This window comes from Thalassophryne amazonica, chromosome 1, assembly GCF_902500255.1.
Source record: "Thalassophryne amazonica chromosome 1, fThaAma1.1, whole genome shotgun sequence".
NCBI lineage: Eukaryota > Metazoa > Chordata > Actinopteri > Batrachoidiformes > Batrachoididae > Thalassophryne > Thalassophryne amazonica.
The window spans coordinates 87,172,117-87,194,796 of NC_047103.1; the positions used below are offsets into that span (position 1 = coordinate 87,172,117).

Consider the following 22,680-nt stretch of genomic DNA (forward strand, 5'->3'; position numbering starts at 1 on the left):
TTCGATGGGTAATGCAACCCAATTAATGACCATCCACGGCACCCACCACCAGAGGGTGCGATAGCTCATACAGTTTAAGGTGTAGAGATCTGGCCAGAGAAGACAAAATCAAGTTTGCATCAGAACCAGAATCAACAAATGCAGACATGGATACTAATGAATGGTCAGATTGTTATGGTATTAAACCCCAGGAACTGAGTTGAACCTCAAAATGCAGTGTAGCCGAGACACGAGAGGTAAGAGAAAAACAAAAGATTTTATTCTTCCCCAAATGAGGTGACAAACAGAGGCTCCAAAATCACAGCACCAAAAATAAGTGTCTTCAAAGACAAAAACTAAAAATGTCCAAGTGACCAAAAACAAAATTAGACAGAGTGCAAAAAGTCCATAACATAAAACTACTGTCAAAAAGAGACAGCAAGGACACTTACAAACAGTTGGAGATGAGGTGACTGGCAAACGTGTCAAAGGAAAACTGAGCTTCACAGAAAACAAACAGCCCGCAATGAGAGAGCAAACAAATGTGATTAAATACATTTGGGTTGATTGTGCTCAGGTGTGAGTAATCAGGAAGAACCAAAGCATGTGAGGATCAGAGGAAACACAGAAAATAAACCCAGGCTAACAGTAGTCTCAAAAGAAGACACAACTGATCGCTGTAGAAAATAACTGCAGGTCATGAAACAATAACTTGAGAATAAAGTGCCATACCTGTAAGAGCACACGTGGGAACATTATAGGCAGAAAACATCAAAAGAAAAAACTACTTCAAATAATTAAGATATGAAAATAACAAGAAATACCAAAAACGTTAGGGAATAAAAACAAAAGAAAAGTGTGCGAGGAGGCGGGACCCTCGCAGTAGACAGCTGACATAATGCTGCACTCCAATACCAAGTGTAACCATGACAACATTCGGGCGCAGCTGTAAACCAAAAGCTAGAAGGAAAAGGTAAACACTATAACAGCACCATGTACCCACACGCACGAAGATCTAAACTTCTCATTCCATACACACACACACACACACACACACACACACACACACACACACACACACACACACACACACACACACACACACACACACACACACACACACACACACACACACACACACACACACACAGGGTATGGGAGGAAGAAGCACATCCACGCCAGACAAACGTAAGTTGTGCAAACACACACCCTTTGAAGACCCACGCATGCTCACATGCATTCTTGCACACTCATTCACAACACGCACATTAATACTTCCATAACATGCATGCATATGAAGGTCATGCAAACACACACACCTATGCATACAACAGGACCCAAGCAGAAGAAGCATGCGTATTCTCATACAGGACATGAGGAGGAACAGGACCTAAACTACCCAAAACACAGCGACAATGCAGACCCCAACACAGATATTAATTTAGCCAAAATCCCGTTTTGTGCTGAGGAAGGAGAAATTGAATTTTGACTCACCGGAATGTCGGCTTTAGGCCGCATGGTGGCACCCCTGGCTTGACAATAGATTATCATGTGACCAGAATGTCCACAGTAAAAACAAAGTCTGCCTTCTCCATGTCGCCGCCTCTCAGTGGAAGAAAGTCGACTGCAACCCAACTGCATTGGCTTCGCAAGTGCTGTGATGTGGAGAATCTGTGCTGACATGGCTGGAGAAGGATGAGCAGGCGGGAAGTATTGTGGCATGTCGATCAGGAAGCCAGAGGGCACAGCGAAGAAGGTCCTGCAGACGTTGGTCAGTCTGTATTGGACTGCGATGAGCTGGTCAAGGTCTTCTGGCAAATCTAAGGCCACCAGCTGGTCCTGGATGTTTTCAGCAAGCCCCTTGAAAAAAACATCATGGAGTGCCGCGGGATTCCAATCACTCTTGGCTGCCAGAATGCAGAAGTCCACAGCATAGTCATACTCGGCGTCCACACTGTCTCAGCCTCATGAGGGTACAGGCTGCTTCTTGCCCCAGAGAGGTGTGTTGGAAAACTGATTGCAGTGCCGCTGTAAAAGCCGTTAGAGAGGCACAGGTTGCAGATCGGCGATCCCACTCCACTGTTACCCACGCCAAAGCATGGATAACATGCTTTGATGTGGGTAAGCATGGCTTAGGTGAGTGATTACGTAAGGTATCTTCGCCCTGTCGGACGGGAACTTACATGACATAAGCTCAAAGTTTAACTCACACTGAGTAATTAAAAGTCTGATGTCACCGCACTCGCCTGAGAAGCGTTCAGGTGGCGACAGCAGATTACAGTATTCAGGTTCAGGTACGGAAGCCGGTGTGGCCATTGACTGCCCTGATGAAGGCACACTGGTGTTGCCGGTGGCTGGAACGGTTGAAGCCTGATTATCTAGCCTAGACACTAATTATCCCATGTTGGTGCTCAACAACTCCATGAATAAGTTCTGGCGTTTAGCGAGGTTGGTAGATAGTGTGGTGAGTTGATCCTGTTGCTGTGCGAGCTGCTTACTATGGTGTTGTACCACCAGCTGAAACGGGTTGGAGTCGGGTGTGTTCATGGTAGCGCCGTGGCCTCGATTCACCCCAATTAAATAAATACATTAATGCTGTCTCAACAAAAACCTGAGTTTTGAACTGCAGACAAAGGACTGTGAACACTGGGCTTCACAGCAAAACAAAACTGTAATTCAAAGTTCTTCAAAGGGGAACCCTTACCTGTTTATCAGTGAATTTGTGGTCGTTATGAATTACATGACATTATAATGGCTTCACATCAGAATCTCAGTTTCTCCATGCCAGGAGAACCCAAATTTTATGACCTCGCGCCAAGGCCAGACCCTCTCAAGACTGCAAGACGACATCCCTTCCACAACACAGGGCCATAAAACTTTGTCTTGATAACAGCTATTATTTTAGGTCTAAGTGAAGAGAGACATTCTTTTAAAATAAAAGAATTGCATCAGTATTCTTTGATTCACATATATAAAAATTTCTAATGGTGTTTGTATTGAATAATCACCCAGAATGCTTTGCATACAATCATTCCATTTAATTGATACGTGTTCCTTAACTGATGTGTGATATTTCTGCATTATTAATATTGTTGATGGTGAAATATTCTGGTTTATCCAAAGGATGTGTCTGACTATTAATAATGTGTATCCATTCAAGTGTCTCAGAACAGATATGTCAAAATAATTCATATGTTTAAATAATTGAATCATTGGTGTCTGCACTGTGACCACATGAAGCTTTCTGTAAAGTTACACACCCTAAATGGGTGGAGTTTGGTGATGTCAGTCCCCTTTTAAAAGTTAGAACAGATTGCTGCTCTCTCCCTCTCTTGGTCTTGCTCCCTCTTGCCTCTCTCTTCCTTTCTTAAATGCTTAATTTGTATTCTTGGGCCAAGGCCCCATCCCATTGCTAAGCTAAGCTAAGGCTACCACGTGGCATTCATTCTTTGTTCATTTTTGATAATTTCAACAAAGTTGTAACCTGACGCTTTAAGGTGCGTCAATTCTTTTGAATTTTTAAGACAACCTCCGAGCTGAACTTTTCAAATTAACAGCAAATTTAGAGAAAAGCGATTCTCCTTTTCTGTCAGCTGATTTGTTTTTTCAACGCTTTTAAAATTTTATTTTTTTCTAAATTCACGAAGATTTTTAATCTGGCTCCAACAAATCTGGCTCCAACAACAAACAAACTTTTTAAAAGCTACCAGAAACCATTTTTAACAAACGCCTTCCACCTCTGAGGTCCAGCAGCTGATGACGGAGCTGATTTCAAACCTGACTACAAGCAGCCGTCCTGTCGGTAAAACCAACCGACCCAAGCCTTTGGGATCACACGGAGAGACCACTGCGTTAACCCCGACGGACGGGCGGGCCGTCCGAACCACCTTTTCAACGAACAGCTAAGTGGCCCGGTTAAAGGTTCCAGGAAAAGGGTTTGTTGTTAATGGATACAAAGTGGCTCCTCATTATTATTATTCTTCCTTTTAAGCATACTCATATGTTTGTTTAATATTTTTCTTAATAATTGGCTTCAGATTTAATCTCTAAATTCTAATTCTCATGAGTAAGTAGGAATTGGGTCCATAAATTAACTTATTTTAATCACTGTCCCAGAAAATGCCAGTAAAGTGTTCATTACTTGTAAATAAATTGTAAATATTTCTGCTGTGGTTCATTTTGTGATCAGAAGGAAACCCCTGGTCAATCGTATTGTGAATTCATGACTTTCAGATCAGAGATGGATTAATTCATTTGAGACTGATAAATTAATGAATGTTTAAAGTACCTATGCTATAAATAGGTGGTGCCCCGAGTAATAATTAAATAATAAGTATTAAACCCTAAATTGTTAATTATTTTGGTGACTCATCAGATGGAGTTTAACTGCTTATTCACTACATTCTTATGGTGCTCACGTTTGACATTTTATTTAATAATTGGGTTACATCTTTATGGTCCCCTGTTGCGAGGCCTGTATATTGTAAATTACATTACATTATTTTGGTGCTCCCATGTGGAGGCTCTAATAAATAAATAAATAAATAAATGTGTTACACCATCATTGGCCAGTTTGTACTATTAGGCTGGATGGTCAGTAATTGTAGGACACAAATGCACAGCTCAAACAAAGAGCTCTGGTTTTTAGAAGGCTTTACTGTTGAGGATAGCAGAAGTTGGTACACAAGTAAGCAGTCCGGGAAAAGCAGCAGTACAAAAATCATCAGGCAAACAGGCGTGGTCGAAGCAACAGGCTGGAGGTTGGGTACACACAAAGAAGCAGGCAGGACCATGGAACGGAACAGAGCTGGAAGGCAAGCACAAGCACGCAAGTCCACAGTTGTGGGGGCAATTACACAAATTCCACACCCAGCTCAAAAGTGGTCGCGTGTTCACTATTTTGGTGCTAATAGCGTGAATGGCCCCACATTTTCTAAGTGTCCAGCGAGCGGTGTTGGATGTTTGTGTGTGTCACCTGGAATTTAGACGACAAATGGGCTCTCACAGGGCACTCTATGTCTTTCAGCTGCTGGTGTGTGTGAATAGTTGTAGCAACAGGTGTACGAGGCCTTGAAGCACCCAAGGGCGTAGGTTTGATCTCAGCTTTGGTAGGGACAATACCACCAGAGTGGCCATTGATTTTGAGGGTGTTTGTTGGGAAAATGATCATTTCTCTACATTGATTGCAGACCCTGCAGCGGCTCTGTAATCAACTGCTTCTGCAGCGCAACTCCACTTTGAAGCGTGAACCAATGAAGCAGTGCTTCGATCCACTGGCTCGTTGGTTCTTTGATTTGCTGCTCTTCAGAAATGGCAAGTCCACTTCTTACCCCCCCTCTCAAAGCCATTAAAATATGTCAATCATGAGTCACTTTTGTGTGGATTAAAGTCACTAACTGGGACTCTTGTTGCAGTCAAGAAGGGAAATCGTGCTCCGTTTCATTGGCAATGCTCCAAACACTGTCTGCTGAGACAGAGTCCGGTCAGAATTAACAACTTCAAAAAGAATTGCCACTTTAAATAAAATGACACCTCTTTCCAAACGCTGTAATACAGACAATAAGCTACAATAGACTAAAATGTTTTTTCCTCCCAAAATGAGATGCCCTGCATTCTTTATGAATTACATCCTGATGTGCAGCAGCCAGCTACGTTCAGCTCAGACGTATGGAAAGACATTCATGCCAATAGTGTCTGAAAGGAAATGCTTTTGACAAAAACTACAGATTTTGTTTATTTCTGTTTATGTCCAGAGATCAAGGATCCACCATGTAAAGTTTATTTATGTCCAGAGTTTAAGGATCCAGTGACCAATTTAAGATGAAATAAAATGTTGCTGACATAGAAAACCTGTAAAGCCTATGTTTAGTACACAGAAAATTTGCAAGAGGTATTAATAAGGGAATCGATAAGGAATCGGATCGATAAGCGGAATCGATAATGTATCGATATTGATAAAATCTTGTCAGTATCCATCCCTATGCCTGTGTATCTCCACTACATTTACTTCATTTACATAATTTACTCCACTTCATCTGTAGCTCACTCTTGGTTAATCCTCTTTTTAAATAGGGGTGTGGACAGGGAGGAGTTTGGTACTTCTGCATGTGTGCTCAATTCCATGTTCAGTGGGATGTACAAAAGGAACATCCTTGGATCTATGCGTATGCACACTATAATACATCTGAATTTTTTTGTGCTTATGCCAGTTTCTGAGTTTTGCCCTATGCCATGTTCCAGTAAGAAATCCATGCAAGTCTTTGTACAAGAGGCCCCTGCACACCACTTACAAAGCACAAACACAAAGAAAGCACAATCAAAATACATAAATGTGTCACAACCCGAACCATCACAAATATCCCACATCAACATACCAACCTCAACCAATAATAATTAAATAATTAAATAAATAAATAACAATAATCATTGAAAAAAACACATGTCCATGACAGTCATTTCAATCAGGTCCAATATTTTTCAAAGATCTAAGAAAGAATCTTAAGGACACCTCGACAATCGTGATGGGGCTAAATATAATCTTATCAGATATTCCTGCCATGTGTGGTGTGTTAAGAAGGACGTGAGGAGCTAAATGTGACATGCAGCCAATATCAGAAGTGAGGTGTTTGACCTGGGAATGTTCGTGTGTTGTTTTTACCATGTGGCTGACACCACACACTGTACAACTAAACCTGTCAGATCTATGATTTTTTTTTTTTTTTTTTTATCTCCACGTGTGTGATCTCTCAGGTTTTGAAACCTACAGATAAATTTAAAAATCCTGCGGTCGACAACACTGTGATACAACTGGTCGCCAGTAGATGGCAGTGTTCTATGCATTTTGACACTGGTTATATCATACGGCCTGAATCACAATTAAAACAGACTTTTGGCATTTTTACATAAAACAAACAATAACAACATCTATAAACCCAGCGAATATATTCACGAGAGTTTTAGGCACAATATACAAAGAGTTTAATGCTGTTGTCCCTGTGGAGCCTGATCAGCATGTCTCAAATGCATTTCTTCTGTCGTGAATGCCCATAATGCACTGCGCACACACCATGTCCACACTAAAACCTTCAAAATTAGTGCATTACTTTAAAGCTAAAACATATATCTAATATTTTCACTTCATACAACTTCAGACATAACGTTAATTTAAATAACTTGTCCAAAATTAGTTTGGTTAAAATTTTAACCATAAGTTAAAACTGTATGCCTCTGGATGACTTGGGTGCTATTGCCAGCATATTAGGATGGGGTCAAAAGAAATTAGATTTTTTTCTTTTCTATGACTAGTTCTCCTTTGCCTGAAGAGGATAGAGTGGTTTCTTTTAGAACCAGCTCTTCTTTGTTTGTAGAGGATAGAACTGTGCATCTACTACAAAAAGCTACGTCTGCAAAAATGTTAGCGGTCTAAAAATTATTGGAACAAAACTTATCGGAAGATAATTGGTCCGATGACAGTTTTCAAAGTTATCTGAAAAGCTAATCCGATAACGAAAACATTATCTTCGATAATTAGCAGATTAGCGGAACTGTGCTCACCACTGCTTAAATCACTGGGAGAGGAGTTACATCTGTCACACAGATTAGAAACATTGGGATAAATTTTGGATAATTTTGATTTTATAAGTGCAGCCTGTGTACTTTAAATTGAATAAGGGGAAATCTTACACAAGATGACGTGCAAATTCTATCAACAACCTTATCGCAGAAACCTTCCCTGAACTCCAGACACAAATCTTGTTCCCGATTACAGATAGTTTTTTTGATTGGATGAATGTCCACTGAAAGAACAAGATTATATATCCCCAATATAAAGGCGTTGTTATTTGGTATAAGTTCAAAGAGGTCCTCTCAAGGATGTTTAGGGGGCTGAGAGGGGAACTCCGTAAAAATAGTAGATGCACAATGTATAATTTGAAAGAAAAAAAAAACAAAAAACAAAATAAATGAGATAAGGGCAGGCCATATAGGGAAGACATATCAGTAAAATTAAGAAATTTGCCCTTCTTACCCCATAGATGAAATGCAGTGTCGGGGGGGGGGGGGGGGGGGGGTATTACATCAAGGGCCAAGAGCAGAAGCAGAAACACATGTGAAGTGAAGTCGAAATTTATCTCCTATTTTAAGAGAGGGAAGTACAACAGGACTAACTGTGTACAGAGACAGGGACACAGGGAGAGATGAAAATAATGAGGCAGGGAGTGAGGTACAGTAGTGTTCAGAATAATAGTAGTGCTATGTGACTAAAAACATTAATCCAGGTTTTGAGTATATTTCTTATTATTACATGGGAAACAAGGTACCAGTAGATTCAGTAGATTCTCACAAATCCAACAAGACCAAGCATTCATGATATGCAGACTCTTAAGGCTATGAAATTGGGCTATTAGTAAAAAAAAGTAGAAAAGGGGGTGTTCACAATAATAGTAGTGTGGCATTCAATCAGTGAGTTCGTCAATTTTGTGGAACAAACAGGTGTGAATCAGGTGTCCCCTATTTAAGGATGAAGCCAGCACCTGTTGAACATGCTTTTCTCTTTGAATGCCTGAGGAAAATGGGACATTCAAGACATTGTTCAGAAGAACAGCGTAGTTTGATTAAAAAGCTGATTGGAGAAAAATTATAGGCTGTTCATCTACAATGATCTCCAATGCTTTAAAATGGACAAAAAACCAGAGACGCATGGAATAAAATGGAAAACAACCATCAAAAATGATAGAAGAATAACCAGAATGGCAAAGGCTCACCCACTGATCAGCTCCAGGATGATCAAAGACAGTCTGGAGTTGCCTATAAATGCTGTGACAGTTAGAAGACGCCTGTGTGAAGCTAATTTATTTGCAAGAATCCCCCGCAAAGTCCCTCTGTTAAAAAAAAAAAAACGTGCAGAAGAGGTTACAATTTGCCAAGGAACACATCAACTGGCCTAAAGAGAAATGGAGGAATATTTTGTGGACTGATGAGAGTAAAATTGTTCTTTTTGGGTCCAAGGGCCACAGACAGTTTGTGAGACGACCCCCAAACTCTGAATTCAAGCCACAGTTCACAGTGAAGACAGTGAAGCATGGTGGTGCAAGCATCATGATATGGGCATGTCCTATATATCGCATACCAGGTATCATGGATCAGTTTGGATATGTCAGAATACTTGAAGAGGTCATGTTGCCTTATGCTGAAGAGGACCTGCCCTTGAAATGGGTGTTTCAACAAGACAATGACTCCAAGCACACTAGTAAACAAGCAAAATCTTGGTTCCAAACCAACAAAATGAATGCCTCGCAGATGTGAAGAAATCATGAAAAACTGTGGTTATACAACTAAATACTAGTTTAGTGATTCACAGGATTGCTAAAAAAGCATTTTCTACTTTTTTTTTTTCACTAATAGCCCAATTTCATAGCCTTAAGAGTGTGCATATCATGAATGCTTGGTCTTGTTGGATTTGTGAGAATCTCCTGAATCTACTGGTACCTTGTTTCCATGTAACAATAAGAAATATACTCAAAACCTGGATTAATATTTTTAGTCACATAGCACTACTATTATTCTGAACACTACTGTACGTAAACATGACTGAGCTTCTAACTGACACCAAGTTGTATCAGAATGTTTTAACCCATGAATGTATTTTTGAATATTAGCTGCTGAACAATAATAATAATAATAAATATAATATTCTTCAGGGCTGTAAGGAAGCTTAAACTGTGCGCCATATTTGCTTCACATCATCTTCAGATATGTAAGAATACATGGTAAAATATGATTTTGATGCTTAATTACCCACATTGCCATCTGGGGTGCAGAAAATGCAGAATATTTTGAAGCACATTCAAAATGAGATTTCTAATGAATATAGATTTTGCTCCAAACAACCTGATTTATGATTTGACTGTATAGATATGCTCTAACACATTATAAATAATGGTGCAAAAAAACAGCTCGTGTATTTCTTTGATTTTTGAGCGATCAGAAATTTGAGCAACATGTCAATTTCTGGGCTTGCTACCTTTTTCAGGCCTTTGTGAAAGGCTGATCACACGAGATTGACCAAAACTGACTTAATTTTCCCACTCTACACAACAAGTAAGCCCAAGGCGTGCAGTTTCACCTGGGGAAATCTCTATGTAATGAGGAGAGTGAAACTGGGATAATCTCCATCTTGGTCTTGGTTTGCCGTCTGCCTGCCTGCTACTCATGCGGCTGCAGAAGCCACTGGTTCTTTTTATTTTGAATTATAGGGCACCGCAGTTTCATTTGAGCCCTGCGTGATATCGAGGGATTTGACCACTTACGGGAACCTCCGCTCCGTTGTGCAATATATATACACAACATAACTTCAAATGGATAAATGGTGTACTTTTTTGGCTGCAATCAACGAAGCAGTTGCATTTTTTTCCGGTTCCCAGTGGAGAAGAAAAGGCGAGGCAGATGAGAGACGTCATGTCGGTAAGTGTTAAGGGCCTTTGACACCGGACGCGTTGCAAGTGTCAGAGACGTCAAGAATCGGTCTAAAAAGCATTACTTTCAATGAGACGCATTGCTTTTTAGAGGCATCAGAAGCATTGCGTCAAAAGCCGAGCTAAACCGACGCTTCTGACGGGAGCGCGCATTGCCGCTTGTCTACAGGCTGACGCGGTCAAAGTTCAACAGTTTCAATTCAATTTCAAATTATTTTCATTTATATAGCGCCAAATCACAGCAGAGTTGCCTCAAGGCGCTTCACACAGGTAAGGTCTAACCTTACCAACCCCCAGAGCAACAGTGGTAAGGAAAAACTCCCTCTGAGGAAGAAACCTCAAGCAGACCAGACTCAAAGGGGTGACCCTCTGCTTGGGCCATGCTACAAACATAAATTACAGAACAGTTCACAGAAGAATTCATGGATGAATATACAAGGAATGCTGTTGGCGCACAGGACAGGAGGGTCGCCAACACAAATACAACTCCCATCTTTGGATGGAGCTGCACCTTATACAGAGAGAAAAACAGAATTAGGCATCAGAAAGACAAAAAATACTGTATAATTTGCCAGCGTAAAACAAAACTGTACCAGTATGCTAGCCATATGAAAGGGAAAAGAAGTGCATCTTAAATCTGGACTTGAAAGTCTCCACAGAATCTGACTGTTTTATTGACGCAGGGAGATCATTCCACAGAACAGGGGCACGATAAGAGAAAGCTCTGTGACCCACAGACTTCTTATTCACCCTAGGGACACAAAGTAGTCCTGCACCCTGAGAACGTAAAGCCCGGGCCGGTACATAGGGTTTAATTAGGTCAGCTAGGTAGGGAGGTACCAGTCCATGAATAGTTTTATAGGTTTGTAGCAGAACCTTAAAATCTGATCTCACTGGGACAGGAAGCCAGTAAAGGGATGCCAAAATGGGTGCAATGTGGTTGTACTTTCTGCTTCATGTCAAAAGTCTGGCTGCAGCATTTTGAACCAATTGAAGAGCCCTAATGCTAGACTGCGGTAAATCAGAAAATAGAACATTGCAGTAGTCTAGTCTAAAAGAGATAAACTCATGGATCAGGGTCTTAAAAATCAAAAATTACCCCAAGGTTCCTCACTTTGTCAATGTGATGTATGACACACGAGCCTAGGCTGAGCGTTAACTGGTCAAATTGATGCCGATGTCTCACTGGACCAAGAACCATTATTTCAGTCTTATCAGAGTTTAAAAGTAGGAAGTCTCTAGACATCCAACTTCTCACTGCTGCAAGGCAATCTTCTACGGATTTTATGTGAACGAGATTACCAGCAGTTATTGGCATGTATAACTGAGTATCATCTGCATAGCAGTGAAAGGTAATCCCAGAACGCTGCAATATGTGCCCAAGGGGAACTGTATAAAGAGAGAAAAGCAGGGGGCCTAAGACAGAACCCTGTGGAACCCGAAATTTCATGTCACTAAGGTTAGAGGTAGTGTTACTGTACAAAACACAGAACGACTGGTCATGACATCAGCCATGCAAGGGCACTCCCAGTAATCCCAAAATGATTTTCCAGCCTATCAAGTAGAATATGATGATCCACTGTATCAAATGCACAATTAAACCCAATCCAACTTTCACCGCTCTGAACTGTGACATAGCTTCATGCTGTCCAGTAGGAAGGACGCATCAGGCCAAAACACGGAAGACTAAAACAGAGACATGTCACGGGACTGCTCATTTGTACAGCAGTTTTCTGAAGAAAAATCCTTGCAAATGTTTTTTTTTACCACATTTTCTGATCACTGTAAAAAAAAGTTTAGAACACTTGTAATTAAAATGGCAAATAAATAAATAAAAGGTTCTTTAGAAACATTTCTTCATCTGTAAATTAAAACCACCTATTATTTCAGATTAGATCATTTCTTGTTTAACATAAGGCACTCTGGACATTTATTTTTAGACAAAATTTCATGGAAATTTGTACTTTTTTAAAGTCTGGTAGATCATTCATATCTCATTTCAACCAGAAAAAACAGACACTGTAAAAGAAAATACAAATGTTTAGTATAAATGCAACAGGAGATAATTTAACAATGATTGCAGTGTGATTGTAAAGTAGGATTTCTGTGATATAAACCTCATGATGATTTTTTTTTTAATTGAGTCATTTCAACTTGTAATTGTGTCAAAATATTTGATTGCCTTTAATGTTGTGTTCAGGACAGAGTCATTTCTAAAATATGAATTTGACTAGTGATTGTAAATGTTTTAAAATTGTGCAAAATAAGGGGAGAGCTTCTATCTGTGCAAATGTCTTTTGCCTAACTTTGATTTCGTTGACATTTTTAATGATCCATTCATTTATTTTTTAAATATAAAATGAAACAGCTTTTTAAAAATAATAAAAATAGTTGCTGTTTAAAGAGCCTTGTTTTTTTTGAAGCAAGTGATGTTATGCTGGATTCTCGGAACCAGATGAAGGTCACTTCTGCAGCTTTGACCTCTGTTGTTGTTGTTGAAGACACTTTTCTCCTATTCTGAAGAGCAGAGATGTTTTCTTCTGACTGGACTTCATGGTGTTCAGCTCTTCAATGGACATTTTTGAAGTGCATCTGTATTTAGGTTGTCTGCACAGCAAATGTTCCTGATTGGGACAAATAAATTTTTTTCTTAAAATGTAAATAAACACTAAACAGTATATATATATATATATATATATATATATATATATATATATATATATATATATAAAAACAAACAAAAAAATGCCCCCAAAAAAGTTATTTAAAGTTGAGCTTTTGTAGTCTCCTAAAAAAGATGTAGATGTAGATGATTGTAAACATAATAAAAGACTGAACCATTTACAAATTAAGCCATTCACTCAGATCAACTGTGCTAAAAGGCTAAGCTAACGTTGCCAATCATTAAACCTTAGCAGCAGTGCAGTAAACGTTATGTTTTATTTTTAGATTATTCTCACACTGATTGTCATACTGGGAAATTTGGGAAATTTCAGACTGAGTGGGTCTGCTCCATCACCCCGGCTGCCTGTCTCGCTCTGCCTAGGGATGATGCCTGAACCCTGGTCTCTCCGTGCGGGTCAGCCAGATGTTGTGGTTCGATCGATTCCCACCAAGTCGTCCGTCCTCCCTCGGTCAGCATCACTCCGAAAAGTAGCTGAAAAAAGCTTCTCCCAGCAGGGTGATGGAAGAATGGTTCTACTGCTGTTTTTTTAAAGCTTTTTTGTGGTTCAGGTGACGCAAATTCAAGATGGCGATCGCTCAACTTTTTTTCAAACTCCATAGCAAATTTATCATGTGAAAACATACTTGGCAATAAACAACTCTGATTCTGCATGTATTCATGCATGTATAATGACAATAAAGACCCCTCTTCCTTGTTCTTCTTCTGTACTTACTATCTACTGGAACAATGGATAGCATGTTTGAGAATCCATTTTTTGTGAAACTGAGGATGATAAATTTGGATTATCACAAGAGAGGAGGAGAGCAGGAATCCCTGTAGCCAAAGAACTCAAAATGTGAAGGATACAAAACTGTGATGGCATAATAAAATCTGTAACCTCTCCAATAGATGGCATTGAATCCTCCACAGTGCAGCTTTAGCTAATAACATTTATATTAAGAAAGCATTGGATTGAACATGATGGGTGGAGGCTGACACAGGATCTGTCTTCTTCAGACTGATGTGAAGGCCAAACTTGTGTAGGTTTCAAAGGTTTCCAGGATTTTCTGAAGACCTTCTTCCATAAAGGATGACACACTACTGTCATCCAGGAGTCACGTCCAGGAGTCAAGTGGTGGTGATTTTCGTCTTGTCTCTCATTCGGCTCAGGTTGAAGACCTTTTCATCTGTTCCGTACACAGTGTCAATCAATGGTAGCACCTTGTCCCTGATCAGGTGGAGGACTGTTGCCTTGATGATGATGAAGAGTGTAGGGATGATGCCGAAGCCCTGATTTACTCCTGATTAAGCAATGAAGGCTTCAGTTCTTATGCCATTTACCAAAACTTGGCAGATATGTCATTTCAAAGAAGCCTCAGGATCTTGATGAATTTCTCTGGACAGCCCATTTTGTTCAGGATCTTCCACAGAAGTAGATGTGCACTTTGTCAAATACCTCTGTCAAGTTGATGAAAGTGAGGTACAATGGTTGGTTGCTATAGACACTTTTCTTGCAATTGGCGGACAATGAAAATCATGTCTGTTGTCCCTATTGATGGTCAGAAGCCACTCTGGGTTTCAGGAAGGATGTTTTCACCTGGTGGTTTCAGACAGTTGTTGCCAGTCCATGCCAGAACCTTTCCTGCAGTTGATAATAAGGAGATTCCACAATGGTTTCCACAGTCCGACTTGACTCCTTTCCACGTGGAGATGGTGACAATCACTGAGTCTTTCAGGTCTGCTAGAATTTCTTCTTGATTCCAGATTTTGATGATGAGTTGGTGAAGTTGGCATGGAAGAAAGGGACCTCCTTCTTTAAAGACCTCAATGGGGATCTTATCTTCCTCGGGTGCTTTGTTGTTTTTCATACCTTTAAGAGCAACTTTCTTCAAGAGTTGAGGTTCAGCTGAGTTCTTCAACTATGGCTTGTCTTAGTAGATGGCTGAGCACTTCCTCCTCCTCAGTGGCTGGGTTGGTGTTCAGGAGGTCTTCAAAGTGTTCCTTACATTGACCACTCAAAGAGGTGCTTGTCCATGGGTGGAGGGGCCGTAGAGTGCTTTGGTGGCATGGAAACAGCCTCTGCTATCATTTCTGTCACTGAGGGCTTGGATTTCAGCACCCTTGTTAAACCATGACTGATTTTTCAGTTTGCAAGTTTCATTTTGCAGAGTTTGCTTTGCTTTTGCTGGAGTCAAGCTTTTTTCTCTTTGAAGGTCAGATCTTTTTGAAGGCCAAGAAAAGCTTTTCACTTTTGGTTGATGAGCTGTTGTTGGACCTCGTTATTCTCATCAAACCAGGCCTCGTGTTTCCTCTTCTGGTCTCTGAGTCTTTCCTGGCAGCTTGTTGTTATGGCTGTCTTGAGCTCTTTCCAATGTTTTAGAGCCAGGATGAAGTATTTCTTGGGGAGTTCTTTCATCAGGTGATTTTAAAATGCTGCTTTTATTTCTGGGTCTTCGAGCTTGGTGATCTTGAACATTCTGATAGTGTTGCAGTTTCCAGGACTCTTCTTGGGCCGTATGTTCAGCTGGATCCTGGAGCAGATCAAATGATAATCCGTCCAAAGGTTATCTGCACCAGTCACCAGGTGGACAGGGCATCTTTCTGGTGATGCTTTCAGATGAGGATGTAGTCATGCAGGTGTCAATGCTTTGAGTCAGGGTATTGCCAGAAGACTTTGAACTTTTGCTTTTGTCTAAAGTTGTTGTTGATGATAAAGCGATTGTGTTCACTGCATGTTGTGAGAAGCAGGGTGCTACTGACATTGACCTTGCCCACTCCATTTCTCCCAACGGTTCTATTCCAGAGCTGGTGGTCCTTTCTGACCCAGGCATTGAAGTCATTGAGGAGGATGATCTTGTCAGATGCTGGGATAGCTGATAGAATGGTGTCCAGCTTGGCATAGAAAGTTTCCTTCTCTTCATGGTCGGCGTCACGTATTGGTGCATAAGCACCGGTGATGGTGGCATGGCGTTCACTCACAAGTTGGAGACGGGCTGTCGTCAGTCAGAGAGAGTTCTGTATGGCAAAACCGACACCATGGATTCGTACATCCAGGTGATCGTACATTCAGGAGATTGTACATCCAGGACCCAAAGCAATTCCATGGAGTTGTGTATGCGGCAAAGCATGGCACCAATGCATGCTCCCAGACTTGGCTTTGACTTAAGGGGTGTGCAAAATTTAGAACTGAACTAAAAATAACTTGAATTTCAATTCAATTCAGTTCTTGAGTACAGCTGATTTTGAACTGACCAAATTTTGCACAGCCTTGATATGCAGTCTGTGTGGTCAGTGAGAGGCAGTGAGGTGTGGTTCAATATTGCCTTTTGTTGGCCCTTACCACTGGTCTAACAAAGCAATCCTAGGGACAATGAGGTGGGCTTCTTTAAAAAACATATTTTTCCTGTAAAAATTATCAACGTTGTGCTAGTAGACAATATGTTCATTAACAAGAGCATAAATATGCCAAAACATCAACATTGTGGATAAAAGAAATACATGGTTTAAACACATTTTAATTCACATTTGTATTTCTGATGTCCACATATTGTTCACTGGTCTGTGGTGTCATCTTGTTTACGGGCCACATATTCTCAGGAGACCAACTTCAAGATTGTCATGTTCTTGAAATGTTTCACTGAAAAGTGAGAAAATACTGGAGTACTTTCAGAATGGTTTTATCCTTTTTATCCTCAAAATTTAAAAAGGTCTGCACCAAACCTCTGCCAAAAATGAGAGAGCCAGTTTTTCTTTTTTGTTTGTTTTTACCTGCACCTGAACCTGAACTTGAACCCATGGGAATGGTTACCAGTTTTATTCCACAGTGATGAATGTATGTATTTGTTTATATTTGCCTGTCTGGGTTTATCTTCAAACTTGAGAAGGTTTTGCTTTCGTGTTCATGGAGTGGTTCGATGGAAGGACTTTTTTTAATTCAAATGCTTTTGTTAAAATGGTCTTGTCTTGAAGTATGGTGTTACCACTTTGCTGGAGCCACATCCTATGTTGGAGAAAAATCTTGTACATTAATTACATTCAACCACTTACAGTGGAATAAATGCATAGGACATTGGGAAATGGAAATTATATTGGAGTCAAATTACATCAAAACAAACAAATCAGACCAATAACATTGTTTTAATGGTTACCAGATCCAGGAGTTAACAAGGATAAGTACAGTTTTATGTAATGGTACAGGCAAGCAAATGTCTCAACTAGTGTACATTTGTATTATTGCATTCTGTGTGATAAGTGCTGAATGAGTGACAGTCACATTAATATTGAAAAAAGAGCAAAGTGAAAATTTCTGAACTATCATTCAGGACTGTGAAATGAAAACTGTGAAATCAGAGGAAAATTTGCAGGGGTTCTGGGGAGCGCAGCCCCCCATGAGTGGGGATCCATGGGCCCGCGGGGCCCCAGAAACCAAATTAATTTTGTATCTAAAGATACATTTTCAGCATCTCCTGGAAGAAAAAATCTCAAAAGAAGTGCATATTTAAATGATCCTAAATTCAGCCTTTCATTTGAACTGTCAATGATAATGTTGAAATAGCAGAATATGACATGGAAGTAGGATTTCCCTTTTAATTGTAAACCAAATTATGCATTAACTCAGGACAATTAAACTACATGAAATTCACGAAGACTGAAAAGACTGTTAAAGCATTTCAAAAACCACAGCTACAGCTTGCTGAATATTTTGAAAAGCATGGTAAAATATCAAGAACATACTTTATAGAAAAAAGTCACATATTCTTGTGTAAATTCCTGGAAATCCATTCAAAGCCACAGTGTCTTTTTTCCAATGAAAGAAAGTCCAGATTAATTTTAAACAAAAGGTCACAATCTTGTCTGAAATGTTGTTCGAGCAGCACAATGTTTATTTTCCAAGAAGAGAATAATTCTTACCATGTTTCCTGATGGCACAAAATGCAGTTCACTTTTCCCGTTTCTTTAATCTTTTGGATGTGTTCATGAATTTAATTCAAGCCAACACCATTCCACGGATTCTTGAGTCCTTAAACTTTTTCAAACCATCTTTCTCGCCATCTTCCCTCTGTCCAACGTCACTCAGTGACACAGACATGCTGCAAAATTCTTCTTTTAAAAGGTTGATGACTCTAAAAGTATCTGATGTCCACATGGTGCATTTAGCAGCAGTCACAGTGTCACCATACCAACCAACAAGCTCTGCTTTACAAAAACTGTCCTAACAGCCACAATTTGAATGAGGCATTTTTCTCCGCAGACTTCCGTGGACAATGATTTATTATTATTATCTGTTATACGGGTCTGTCTGCGGATTTATAAAACTCGCATGATGTCGTAAAAAAGAATGCTTTGCAATACGCATTTTAACAACTCAGTGATGATCACAATTACAGAGTAAAACACTAACACCCCCCCCCCCCCCCGCGATGAAATCCACGGAATTCCGTTTTCACAGCCCTGATTATTTTGTCAAAACACACACGCACTCTCTCCCTCTCTTGAATATTAGGTTTCTTCAAACCTCTTCAGTAATTCTGCGAAAACAGAACATTTTGTATGTGTGTGAGTGTGTGTTTTGTACCTCCAGGATGACATCGGTCCTGGACAAACACTGTCCCCTGCAGAAGGTAACCTCCACATTGTCAAGGCGACAATTTCTCTTGGTGATGTTTCTAATTTCCACAAAACGATGACACTCTGGCATGGGCTCACCTAAGAAAATGAGGTAAAATAAGGCAAATGTTGTGAAAGTGTAGTGACACGGACCCACAACAGGGGGCGCAAATGAACGGACAACAGAAGGAGTCAAATTTGAACACTTTACTGTTGTGAATGCCACAACCATACACAGCAGATTATAGAATGATACAAAGTCAATGGATAAAGGTGTCGTGTGGACAGGCTCGACGATAGGAGACGTCCGTCTAAAGAAGAACCGGAACCACATGATTTCCTCCGCCACCGAACCCAAAGGATACTGGAGCCGCCAGGTCCCGAGTCCCCCAGCTGGCCACCGTCTCCGTGTGTCGGATCTGGTACTGCTGGCGAAGAGCAAAGACAGTCAAGTGTGGGTGTGTGTACACCCAGTAACAACAACGGTGGGAATTCCACCTCCTCCTCAAATCACACACTCGTGCAGCTCCTGTTTCAGCACTTATCTGGAAAGAGTGAGAGGCGAAGACGTCGGCACTCTCACAAACCACCAATCAGCGGACAAGGCTCCACAGGAAAGCGGCTGCAAAAAGAGTTCAGACTAAGATACAGTTTAGTTTATGGCTGAGAATATTACCTCCTTAGAAGAACAATATCTCGGCGACGTGGTGGAGGTGTCATCCTGCTTTTATCTGCAGTGAAGTGCAGATGATCGGTGACAGCTGTCATAGTTGATGAGTGACAGCTGTCACCTCGGCTGTTCCTGTGAGGCGGCAGTGCCCTCTCGTGCCTGAAGCCCGCACTTCAGGCAGGGCACCCTCTGGTGGTGGGCCAGCAGTACCTCCTCTTCTGGCGGCCCACACAACAGGACCCCCCCCTCAACGGGCACCTCCTGGCACCCGACCAGGTTTGTCCGGGTGGCGACGGTAAAAATCGGCCAGGAGGGCCGGGTCCAGGATGAAGCTCCTCTTCACCCAGGAGCGTTCTTCGGGTCCATACCTCTCCCAGTCCACCAAATATTGGAAACCCCGGCCCATTCGACGGACGTCCAGGAGCCGGCGCACTGTCCAAGCTGGCTCCCCGTCGATGATACGGGCAGGAGGCGGCGCCGGACCGGGTGCACAGAGGGGTGAGGTGAGACGTGGTTTCAACCTTGAAACGTCAAATACTGGATGAATCCGCAGTGAGGCCGGGAGTTGGAGCCTCACTGCGGCGGGACTGAGGACCTTGAGGATCTTGAAGGGCCCGATGTACCGGTCCTTCAGTTTGGGGGAATCCACCTGGAGGGGAATGTCCCTTGTGGATAGCCACACCTCCTGCCCGGGCTGATATGCGGGGGCCGGGGACCGTCGACGGTCTGCATGGGTCTTAGCCCTTGTCCGGGCCCTCAACAAGGCCGAACGGGCGGTGCGCCACACCCGACGGCATCTCCGCAGGTGGGCCTGGACCGAGGGTACACCGACCTCTCCCTCCACCACAGGAAACAAAGGGGGCTGGTACCCCAAACACACCTCGAACGGGGAGAGGCCGGTGGCACAGGACACTTGGCTGTTATGCGCATACTCGATCCAGGCCAGGTGTTCACTCCAAACTGTCGGGTGTGCGGATGTGGTACATCGCAGGGCCTGCTCCAGCTCTTGGTTACCCCGTTCAGCCTGTCCGTGGTCTGAGGGTGATACCCAGACGAGAGGCTCACGGTGGCCCCCAGCTCCCGGCAGAAACTTCTCTAAACCTGCGAGGAAAACTGGGGACCATGATCTGAGACGATGTCTGTTGGTATCCCATGCAGACGTACGACATGGGGGACCAGGAGATCCGCTGTCTCCAAGGCCGACGGGAGCTTCGGGAGGGCCACGAAGTGGGCCGCCTTGGAGAACCGGTCCACTATCGTGAGGATGGTGGTGTGCCCCCAGGACGGTGAGAGGCCCGTGACGAAATCCAGACCAATGTGGGACCAGGGGCGATGAGGCACAGGAAGCGGCTGAAGGAGTCCCTGTGCCTTTTGGTGGTCCGCCTTGCCCCTTGCGCATGTGGTGCAGGCCTGGATGTAAGCCTGGAGGTCAGGCCACCAGAAGCGCTGCCGGACCACTGCCACGGTCCTATGCACCCCTGGGTGGCAGGAGAGCTTGGACCCGTGACAGAAGTCCAGGACGGCAGCCCTGGCTTCTGGTGGGACGTACAGTCTGTTCTTTGGCCCTGTTCCGGGATCTGGGCTCCGTGCCAGGGCCTCCCGGACAGTCTTCTCCACGTCCCAGGTAAGGGTGGCCACGATAGTGGACTCCGGTATGATGGGTTCCGGTGGATCCGACAGCTCGGTTTTGACTTCATGTTCATGCACCCGGGACAAGGCATCCGACCTCTGGTTCTTGGTCCCGGGGCGGTAGGTGATTCGGAAGTCAAAACGGACGAAGAACAGTGACCAGCGGGCTTGCCTGGGGTTCAGCCGCCTGGCGGTCCTGATATACTCCAGGTTCCGGTGGTCAGTGAAAACCGCGAATGGCACAGACGCTCCCTCCAACAGGTGTCTCCACTCCTCAAGAGCCTCTTTCACCGCTAGGAGTTCTCGATTGCCCACGTCATAGTTCCGTTCTGCTGGGGTCAACCTGCGGGAGAAATAGGCACACGGGTGAAGAACCTTATCGGTCTCTCCGCTCTGGGATAGCACGGCTCCTATCCCTGAGTCAGAGGCGTCCACTTCAACCACAAACTGGCGACTGGGATCGGGCTGCACCAAGACGGGTGCAGTCGAGAAGCGCTGTTTCAACTCCCTGAACGCGGCTTCGCACCGATCCGACCAGGTGAAGGGGACTTTTGGAGAGGTCAGGGCTGTCAGGGGGCTAACTACCTGACTATAACCCTTAATGAACCTCCTGTAAAAATTGGCAAAGCCGAGTAACTGTTGCAGCTTCCTACGGCTCGTAGGTTTGGGCCAGTCTCTCACCGCCGCGACCTTGGCCAGATCAGGGGCGATGGAGTTGGAGGAGATGATAAACCCCAGGAAGGACAAAGAGGTGCGGTGAAACTCACACTTCTCGCCCTTCACAAACAGCCGGTTCTCCAACAACCGCTGCAGGACCTGACGTACATGCTGGACATGGGTCTCAGGATCCGGAGAAAAGACGAGTATATCGTCCAGATATACGAAGACGAATCAGTGCAGGAAGTCCCGCAAGACATCGTTAACCAAGGCTTGGAACGTCGCGGGGGCGTTGGTGAGGCCAAACGGCATGACCAGGTACTCAAAGTGACCTAACGGGGTGTTAAATGCCGTCTTCCATTCGTCTCCCTTCCGGATCCGAACCAGGTGATACGCATTCCTAAGATCCAGCTTAGTAAAGATTTTGGCTCCATGCAGGGGGGTGAACATGGAATCTAACAACGGCAACGGGTATCGGTTGCGAACCGTGATTTCATTCAGCCCCCTGTAATCAATGCATGGACGGAGTCCGCCATCTTTCTTGCCCACAAAAAAGAAACCTGCACCCATCGGGGAGGTGGAGTTCCGGATCAGCCCGGCAGCTAATGAGTCCCGGATGTAGGTCTCCATTGATTCACGCTCAGGTCGTGAGAGGTTGTACAGCCTGCTGGACGGGAACTCAACGCCTGGAATCAGATCAATGGCACAATCGTACGGACGGTGCGGGGGAAGGGCGAGTGCCAGATCCTTGCTGAAGACATCAGCAAGATCGTGGTACTCAACCGGCACCGCCGTCAGACTGCGAGGGACTTTGACCTCCTCCTTAGCATGTAAACCGGGAGGAACCGAGGATCCTAAACACGCCCGATGGCAGGTTTCGCTCCACTGAACCACCACCCCAGACGGCCAATCAATCCGGGGATTGTGTTTCAACATCCACGGGAAGCCCAAAATCACGCGGGAGGTAGAAGGAGTCACAAAAAACTCGATCTCCTCCCGAT

At 43.0% G+C, this 22,680-nt stretch overlaps 1 protein-coding gene across 1 annotated transcript in view; it reads right to left on the minus strand.

The window, feature by feature from the left end:
• The window catches only part of scospondin (subcommissural organ spondin), an 852,118-nt gene that overhangs the window by 49,953 nt on the left and 779,485 nt on the right, over positions 1-22,680 (minus strand). Inside the window, 1 exon segment of the mRNA XM_034168739.1 lies at positions 18,692-18,822. Within this exon segment, the coding sequence (XP_034024630.1) occupies positions 18,692-18,822 (131 nt within the window).